The sequence below is a fragment of the Sinocyclocheilus grahami genome, unplaced genomic scaffold (assembly GCF_001515645.1).
Source record: "Sinocyclocheilus grahami isolate Dianchi unplaced genomic scaffold, SAMN03320097.WGS_v1.1 scaffold798.1, whole genome shotgun sequence".
In the NCBI taxonomy this organism is placed as follows: Eukaryota; Metazoa; Chordata; class Actinopteri; order Cypriniformes; family Cyprinidae; genus Sinocyclocheilus; species Sinocyclocheilus grahami.
Genome location: NW_015505977.1, coordinates 805,203 through 815,552, shown reverse-complemented (window position 1 = coordinate 815,552; position 10,350 = coordinate 805,203). Strand labels below are relative to the sequence as shown.

Here is a 10,350-nt window from a genome sequence, read left to right as displayed (position 1 = left end):
CGTAGGGAATAACGTCACTGACAGCCGTCTAACGTCCCAGGGGCGACTCCCATAGCAATATGGTAGAGTTGGTACTTAGTGCTCACCATGGTTCTGGCTTGCACTCCCCTCAGCATGGTGGCGTGGGTATACCGTTCCCCATAGCGACCCCTAGAGGACGCAGTTCGAAGTTCCCATGAAAGGGAACGTCTCAGGTTACTTATGTAACCATGGTTCCCTGATTAGGGAAAGAGACACTGCGTCCTCTAGGTTTCTTGCCATGCTGCGGACGCAAGCTTCAGACGAAGAAGTGAATGATGTGTAGTGACGTCATGGCTGTTGCCGGCCAACGAGTTGGTGTTTTTTCAATGTATGCTTCAGACACGGGTCACGACGAGGCGTTCCCCATAGCGACCCCTAGAGGACGCAGTGTCTCGTTCCCTACTCAGGGAACCATGGTTACATAAGTAACCTGAGACGATTTGTCTTATTTGAATCCAAAAAGTAACATACTGGCTATATTTATGCAACTGGCCCTGGGTTTGCTTAAACGTGCCTTCTTAAAGACAGCTCACTGTAAAATAATCATTTAAAAGAATTGAGTACAACATCTATACCTAACCATCTAAAAAATAGGCTTGAACAATTGGATGTTTTTATTAATTCATGATTTATTTGGAAGCCAAAACGTTTTGTTCTGCACCTCGTACAAGGTCCTTTTTTTCCAAGTTCAAATCACTCACATTTCACAACATAAACTTAACACTGTGACACGGTCTTGTGCATTTGGATGCAGCCTAACATAACATGACAGAGGGAATTGACTCCCCCCACTCATATTCAGTGACCTGTTGAATAATTCATGAGACAGGGCTTTGAGTGACAGCACCTGCTGTGAACAGGCAAACCAGGCGAGTGATGGAGATGGAGAGCAAATGCGATCAGGGCCTAGAGTCATAACAGCTAATCCTCAATCTTATCATGTTAGCACAGACAGGAAATGACATACGTACATGGGATACGGAAGGACAGACATGGTAAAGGACAGTTTTTAGAGAAGGAAATGGGATTTAAAAGGGGAGAGATTAAGCTGGGATAGGTACTGAATATTCAGCATACCGGCAGCTAAAGCTTAAGCGGTGAACCGAAGTTCAAAAAAACTTAGACTGTATGAAATTTTAAACCAATTTCTAGTAACACAATCACAGATTAATTGCAGATTAAACCTGATTACTGGTAATTATTCCAAAGACTCCAGGTCTTATTTGCAACTACATGATCTGAAATTCCAAGACACCGAAGCTATTAAAAACTGACAACCCAATCCAGAAGCCCATTACGAGGATAAACATGTCAAATGTACAGCACATGGAAAGAAGTCACTAAAATATAAGCAGAAACTGGAACCTGCCTTTAAACTTTTAAACCTCTTATGTCAGGCTTCACCGTTCTGCCAAGGCAGCGATTTGCAGTCATGGAGTCTCCATATTCCCTTTAAGACTTTCCATCTGAGCAATGACATCGAATGAGGATGTTCGCATTAGCTCCTTTTGACACAATAGTACATCTGCTTCTGCCACTTCCTGTCTTAGATTTAAATTAACAATATTATTGAATAAAAGTTTTTTGTAACTCTAAGGAATGTAAGTATAATCATGGTATAGTACCATGTTTTTTGGAGCTATGGTAATAGACAATCATATAATTCTACTGTACTATGGTAATTCCACGGTATTCTTCAGAATTTTGTTATAATTATTCAGTTCTATATATCAAAGTGCCTTGGTTTTAACATTGTTTTTCTATAGATGGCATTCAGACGGCAATACTATAATACTTTGAAATATATGCTTCTGAAATTTAGGTACCATAGTATTTGGTATTCCAAGGTACTTTCAAAAATACTGTTATTTTTGTCATTATCAGTGTTTTGGGTTTATTATTTATTATTATTTACTACATACTATAGTAATACTTTACATATAATTGTAATATTATGTTTTTGAACCTGTAGCATGATAATTCCAGGGTAGTCTTTGAAGTACTAAACTATGTTTTTATGCTGGACATTTACCATCAAAATACCATGGTTTCTTTGATATCTACCATTGTATGCATTAAATACAGTAACATATACCAGGTACCACAGTATTACAATTTTTTAGACACATACTGTAGCATATTAACTTACAGTTCAAAGTATATACAGTAACAATAGACAGTAGCATAATACATTAAAGTAGCATGATACTATCATCTGATGCCATTCCATGACTTCTTGGCCAATGTACAATGACTGGAAGTAACTGATTACGTGTAATCTGGATTACGTAATCAGATTCTAAAAATTAAGTACTTGTAATTAGAGTATATTGCATTTTAAAATGCTCATAATCAGATTACGGTTACTTTTTATGGATTACATGATTACATATTATTCACACAATGGCAGCAAATTATTCATAATTCATTGACTCACCACAATTTTTCCCCCCTTTCTAAATAAACCTACCACTTACATATAGTTTGGGAAACCCTGCTCTACTGTAATGTTTAATGCATTTCATCATGTTGATGACAAAGAATAGAATATATTTTCTTTTTTTTATTGTTTTGTTTTATAAACATAGAACACAATAATCCCGTTCAAGTCTATGTGATAAATTAGTTAAATCAAAAGTAATCTACAAGTAATTAATAAGTAGTCAGACTACATTACCTGTATCAAGAATTATGTATGTAATCAATATTATGTTACAAATTACAGTTTTTGTCATGTAATTTGTAATCAGTAATGGACTACAATTTGTAAGTAATCTGCCCAGCACTGCAAATGTACCAAAGCAAACCACAGTATATGAAAATGGTAATGATTCAGTATATCAAGTACTATAGTATTACCATGTTTTTTTTCTTTAGACATAATTATAGTAATAGCTTGGAGTTCAATGTATGTAAACATTGTGGTAGTGCAGCACCATAACATATATTAAAGTAACATGGTATTGTCATCTAATACCACCACAGTGCTTTTTGTTAATGAAACCAGAGGAAGCACAGGGTTGTCGAAATTTCTTGATGAAATCTCAAAGCGCAAAGGGCAAACATCCCGCCCCCAGTGTGCTCTAAATGGCTGGATTTCGTCCAAGGCTTTAACAGACTGAAATCCCTGCAGAAGAATCTTTTAAATGCTTCTGTAAGCAGGAAAGGTATCATAGGCTTACCCGTTTAGAGGATCCACAACAATGGCCCTGGGATGAGACATATTGCCTTCTAAAAGTGTTCTCCTGGTCTGCGAGGGCCGGTCCAGCCCGGCCACGCTGATGGTCTTTCTATAACCATCATTTGTCCAGAACAGGTTATTTCCTATCCAGTCCACCGAAATACCCTCAACATTATCCAGCTCTGGAGAAAGAGAGAGCAGAAAGAAATTGAGAAAATGTTGTTCTTTTAGCTTGATAACATCAAAGACAGCTCAATTAATCACTGTCCTCCTCTAATTCTTCCCAGTGAAATTATGCGGTATCGACCGGCGAGCTTCATCACGACTGAATTGCACAAAATGTATGATAAATAACTTCCCATTTGGAAAACAACGGCAACAGAAGTGCTCAAGTACAGGTGGCCTGATTCTACCGTACCACGCCGCATGGTTGCACAGATGATTCATCACCTAGCTAAAGCAAAAATGAGTTTGTTCGAGAATATTTAAGAGCTTTTTACGCAATAAAACTGCGGTACGGCTCAACAGAATTACACAAAAGCCAACATTAATCTCTGAGAAGTCAAAGTAAACATACCGTCCTTAAGGATCGTTTCCCGAGCGGTTCCGTCAATCTTCTGCCGTCCAATTAGGAAGCTTGTGGTGTCGGCAAAGTAGATGTAGCTACTCTCTGCATGGAACTCCAGCGCTCTGGGACTCACGAGCCCTTCGATTTGAATCAAATGTTCATCTCCAGACTTGATATTCATATCCAGACCTCTGATAACCCCAGGCCGTCCTTTTCCGTAAAACAGGAACAGCTCATTCTTTGGTTCTGCGAATACATGATAACCCAAAGTAAACAAACGCAGTGGCGTAACGTAATAAGCCTTCTGCCAAAGTACTGTCAGAGCTTAATTAATTGACATAATTAGCCTCCGTTTTCAATTCAGTTCTGCAAATTAAAGCCTTTGACAAAAATGTATCCAAAGCGAGAGGCTCAAGCTAATTGCATTAGCTTAATTAAAACCAGAATTAGTTCCACTGATTCGATTCTATAGAATAAATCATCTTTTGGTGCATAACAGTTACATTGTGTTTGTAATTGTATCTGAGTGTGTGTGTGTGTGTGTGTAGAAGTAACTGGGGATAAACAGGGTCCTAAGTGTGGGCAGCAAAGAGAGGGACACGTTCATATGAAGCACAATGTTTTCGAAAGCCATTACTTACAGGCTGCAGTGGAGAGGATGATTGTAATTATTATTAGGTCTGAGATCCAGTGAGATCCAGAGAGACAAGAGGAAGAAACCAGGATGAAGGGATAGAGGAACCCAACAAGAACAATTGTGTGCTTTTGAACTTTGATTCTGAGGCCAAACGATTCCTTTGTGAGAGAAATTTGAGCCATTATTGACTCTCGAGCATATGCCATTCCATTGCTCTCAAGTTTGATTTCATAAAGTTTGTTCGCAAGATGTGAGAATGAATGACGCACAATGTTATTGACTTCCATGAGGCAAAGAGAGACAGGAATTAAATTTTTGTGTGAACTGCTTAAAATAACCATGTCCTGTTCTTGTATAATCCACTGAATCAAATAATTTACAAATGAATGGTACTTCAACTCATTCATAATGAATGAATGACGAGTCTGGCTTCACATTGAGTAACACTTGAGATAAAAACAAAAAACTCAATTGGAGGAGCCACATTTAAAACCACTATAAAATAGACCATTTATGCCCCCATTTGATGCACATCATTATATATGATTTCTGAGAGCTGGATGACGCATTGCAGTGATGAATAATATCAATGGATGTAAATGTGGGAAGTCACCCGATGACACGCCAACACACTCTTGACAACTTGTAATAATTCAGACAAGGTGACAAATTGTCATATCTGTTTATACAAAAAGGTACAACTTTAAGTAGCAATCATGGTTAGGGTCAAGCATGAAAGGCTTTTTCTGCCACAGAACAAAAAAAAAAATGCAACTGGAATTTTTTAGCTCACAATTCAGACTTGTTTCTTGCAATTCTGAGGGGAAAAAAGAACTGTGGTAAAAACTCAGAATTGTATGGAAGCCCGTTTCCACCACTGAATAAAAAATAAAAAAGATAATTGCGACTTTTTATCTCACAATTCTGACTTTTTTTCTTGCAATTGTGAGTTTACATACTGCAATTTTGACTTTTTTTCTCAGAATAGCAGGATATAAACACAATTGCCAATTCTGTAATAAAGTCCACATAAAGTCCAATTCTGAGGGGGAAATAAGACTGACATATTCTCAGAATTGCAAGATATAAACTTACAATTCTGAGGAAAAAAAGTCAGAATTATGAGTTTATATCTCTCAGTTCTGACTTTATTTTTCAGAATTGCGAAATGTAAACACAATTGTGAGAAAAAAGTCAGAATTGTGAGAAAAAAAGTCGCCATTACCTTTTTTTATCGTTTAATTCCATGATGGAACAAAAAAGGCAAGATACAAATTTAACAAGCCAGCATGCAATTCTGAGTTTAAATCTTTAAGTTCTGACTTTTTTTTTTTTTTTTTAAATATAGGGAAAAAAAGCAATAAATTAACTGTGAGATAAATTATCCAGCTCTGGAGAAAGAGAGAGCAGAAAGAAATTGAGAAAATGTTGTTCTTTTAGCTTGATAACATCAAAGACAGCTCAATTAATCACTGTCCTCCTCTAATTCTTCCCAGTGAAATTATGCGGTATCGACCGGCGAGCTTCATCACGACTGAATTGCACAAAATGTATGATAAATAACTTCCCATTTGGAAAACAACGGCAACAGTATTGCTCAAGTACAGGTGGCCTGATTCTACCGTACCACGCCGCATGGTTGCACAGATGATTCATCACCTAGCTAAAGCAAAAATGAGTTTGTTCGAGAATATTTAAGAGCTTTTTACGCAATAAAACTGCGGTACGGCTCAACAGAATTACACAAAAGCCAACATTAATCTCTGAGAAGTCAAAGTAAACATACCGTCCTTAAGGATCGTTTCCCGAGCGGTTCCGTCAATCTTCTGCCGTCCAATTAGGAAGCTTGTGGTGTCGGCAAAGTAGATGTAGCTACTCTCTGCATGGAACTCCAGCGCTCTGGGACTCACGAGCCCTTCGATTTGAATCAAATGTTCATCTCCAGACTTGATATTCATATCCAGACCTCTGATAACCCCAGGCCGTCCTTTTCCGTAAAACAGGAACAGCTCATTCTTTGGTTCTGCGAATACATGATAACCCAAAGTAAACAAACGCAGTGGCGTAACGTAATAAGCCTTCTGCCAAAGTACTGTCAGAGCTTAATTAATTGACATAATTAGCCTCCGTTTTCAATTCAGTTCTGCAAATTAAAGCCTTTGACAAAAATGTATCCAAAGCGAGAGGCTCAAGCTAATTGCATTAGCTTAATTAAAACCAGAATTAGTTCCACTGATTCGATTCTATAGAATAAATCATCTTTTGGTGCATAACAGTTACATTGTGTTTGTAATTGTATCTGAGTGTGTGTGTGTGTGTGTGTAGAAGTAACTGGGGATAAACAGGGTCCTAAGTGTGGGCAGCAAAGAGAGGGACACGTTCATATGAAGCACAATGTTTTCGAAAGCCATTACTTACAGGCTGCAGTGGAGAGGATGATTGTAATTATTATTAGGTCTGAGATCCAGTGAGATCCAGAGAGACAAGAGGAAGAAACCAGGATGAAGGGATAGAGGAACCCAACAAGAACAATTGTGTGCTTTTGAACTTTGATTCTGAGGCCAAACGATTCCTTTGTGAGAGAAATTTGAGCCATTATTGACTCTCGAGCATATGCCATTCCATTGCTCTCAAGTTTGATTTCATAAAGTTTGTTCGCAAGATGTGAGAATGAATGACGCACAATGTTATTGACTTCCATGAGGCAAAGAGAGACAGGAATTAAATTTTTGTGTGAACTGCTTAAAATAACCATGTCCTGTTCTTGTATAATCCACTGAATCAAATAATTTACAAATGAATGGTACTTCAACTCATTCATAATGAATGAATGACGAGTCTGGCTTCACATTGAGTAACACTTGAGATAAAAACAAAAAACTCAATTGGAGGAGCCACATTTAAAACCACTATAAAATAGACCATTTATGCCCCCATTTGATGCACATCATTATATATGATTTCTGAGAGCTGGATGACGCATTGCAGTGATGAATAATATCAATGGATGTAAATGTGGGAAGTCACCCGATGACACGCCAACACACTCTTGACAACTTGTAATAATTCAGACAAGGTGACAAATTGTCATATCTGTTTATACAAAAAGGTACAACTTTAAGTAGCAATCATGGTTAGGGTCAAGCATGAAAGGCTTTTTCTGCCACAGAACAAAAAAAAAAATGCAACTGGAATTTTTTAGCTCACAATTCAGACTTGTTTCTTGCAATTCTGAGGGGAAAAAAGAACTGTGGTAAAAACTCAGAATTGTATGGAAGCCCGTTTCCACCACTGAATAAAAAATAAAAAAGATAATTGCGACTTTTTATCTCACAATTCTGACTTTTTTTCTTGCAATTGTGAGTTTACATACTGCAATTTTGACTTTTTTTCTCAGAATAGCAGGATATAAACACAATTGCCAATTCTGTAATAAAGTCCACATAAAGTCCAATTCTGAGGGGGAAATAAGACTGACATATTCTGAGAATTGCAAGATATAAACTTACAATTCTGAGGAAAAAAAGTCAGAATTATGAGTTTATATCTCTCAGTTCTGACTTTATTTTTCAGAATTGCGAAATGTAAACACAATTGTGAGAAAAAAGTCAGAATTGTGAGAAAAAAAGTCGCCATTACCTTTTTTTATCTTTAATTCCATGATGGAACAAAAAAGGCAAGATACAAATTTAACAAGCCAGCATGCAATTCTGAGTTTAAATCTTTAAGTTCTGACTTTTTTTTTTTTTTTTTTAAATATAGGGAAATAAAGTCATAAATTAACTGTGAGATAAAGTCATAATTACTTATTATTATTATTATTATTTTTTTTTTAATACGTGGCAGAAACAGGCTTTTATAGTTAAGGGTTTAGATCTATTGTTAGGGTTAAGTTAGTTTAGGTTATGCGTTCTTCTTACGATTTCACAATATTTTACAAATTATTACCATTTTGGGCATGCTTACACCAGAGCCTGAATTTTTTTGTACATTTGGTTGACTGATATAGAAAATAATGCAAATCTCCATTTTTTTCCTATGAAAAATTTACGAAGTGAAGGCTACTGATTTTTATGACACGAGGTATAACTTAAGCATAATTCGTACACTAAATAAAACTGTAGGCAATATTTACTGCATATAAGTAGTTCACCATCTGAACTTTGAGAAAAACTCCTTTTAAGATCTTCTGTCTTCCTACACACACAAATACACACACATAGAGACAAAACATATAAATTTCCCATGTAATCCGCCCTAATGTGCTGAACGTGGACTATTAATCACAGAAACGTGTCCATTTTTCAGCGTCTTGCGGCTCCATAAATTTGGTCATAAATTTCCATTTTGACAAACCCACGAGGGCCATCCATCTGATATACGGTTTCAGATAGCAGCACCTCATCCATTGGGAATACCCCTAAAACCATTTAAGACCCGTCTCCCAGAGCTAATCAGACACCTGGGAGCTACAGGAGGAAGAGACAGAAAAGAGAGATTGTTTTTTTGTGACCCTCACTTTTGCATGACTTCCCGTCGCTGGCAAGGACGTGGCCGGTCCGGCAGCGGCACATGCGTGATTTGTAGTTGTGGCTCAGGAGACAGATATGCGAGCATCCACCCTTTCGTCCGTGTGTATCAGGGCTGCATGCGTGAGTCCTGACTGGAGTAAGAGAAAGGTCAGTATCGTGGAGCTAGCATTGGAAAATATCACTGAAATAGCACTGAAAATATCACTTCAGTCACACCCTAAATGGTTTATAATTTTTCATAGTAAACAAACGTATACAGCTAAAACATCTGATAAATAGTGCATTATTTAGAATGATGTTTCACGCAGAGCAGGAAAAAACAATGCTACTGTACATACAACAGCACAATAAAATGTGAAATGCTCTTTGTGATATTTTGACAACTTCATTAGTCACTTTGCACAGCGAAATGGTAATACAAGATCTAGCGCAGTGTTTCTTCAATGTTTTAGGAGGATAAAATTATTAGAATGGTATTTCACACACAGCAGGGAAAAACAATACGACATGCTACATAACAAAATGCTAAATAATAAAAGGCTAATTGTGTATAGTTAGGAAAGCAAAACATAGGCATAAAATCTTTAAACATGGAGGAGAAAATGTTTTTCATATTTTGGTTGATGTCAAAGATCATACATCTCACTCTAGGATATTTTGACACAAATTCATTAGTCACTTTTAGCATTGTCAGGATTCTGGACTGTCTGTATCGTGTTTTGCCCCTGTTTCTGTTCTAGTTTGTCCTTATTTGGTCATTTTCCTGTCCTCGTTTAGTATGATTGTCATATGTGATCCACCTGTGTTTCTTCAATTATCCCTAGCATTTAAGCTCCTGTCTTTGCGTTTCTCCCCTGTCGGGTCTACTTCGTCTTTACATGTGTCAGCATCCCGTTCCTGTATTGGATTACCCCTGTGTTTCAATGATTAAAAGACTGTTGATTGTACTCCACGTTTCTCTCGTCCTTCCGACAGTGTAAGTGTGACACAAGACCCGACCTAGACAGTAACCTCCGATTGTCTACCCCCCGTTTTGTTTCCCCGTTTTCACCCAGTGTCTTTTTTTCCGTTGTGTGCCCTTATGGATCCTCTCGTCCGCCCAGAGTTCCTCCTTCTCCTGCTAGAGCAGGGGGAGCGATCTCTCGAGGACCATACTAGACTGTTCCAGCTGCTAGCTAACACCACCAGCAACCCGGACGACGCGCTCTGTGCATTCTATGACACAAGTGTAAACACTGCGTGCAGAGCGCCGTAGTCTGAAGATGGTCCTCGAGTGGATTTTGCTGCATTTGTGGAGTGGATTCTGGCGACAAACGGATCACCAGATCCACTCCTGAACCAGAGCCCAGCCCACCATCTCCCCCCGCTGTGTGGAACTAAAGCCCGAGCCCACCGATGATGGAGAGCCAAT

The 10,350-nt window shown here is 37.9% G+C and overlaps 1 protein-coding gene across 1 annotated transcript in view; it reads right to left on the bottom strand.

The window, feature by feature from the left end:
- The window catches only part of LOC107561892 (low-density lipoprotein receptor-related protein 1B-like), a 263,568-nt gene that overhangs the window by 159,216 nt on the left and 94,002 nt on the right, over window positions 1-10,350 (bottom strand). Inside the window, exons 10-12 of the mRNA XM_016246424.1 lie at window positions 8,927-9,070; window positions 6,194-6,430; window positions 3,204-3,384 (exon numbers count right to left, since the gene is read on the bottom strand). Coding sequence (XP_016101910.1) covers window positions 3,204-3,384; window positions 6,194-6,430; window positions 8,927-9,070 — 562 coding nt within the window. The remainder of the gene's footprint in view (window positions 1-3,203; window positions 3,385-6,193; window positions 6,431-8,926; window positions 9,071-10,350) is intronic.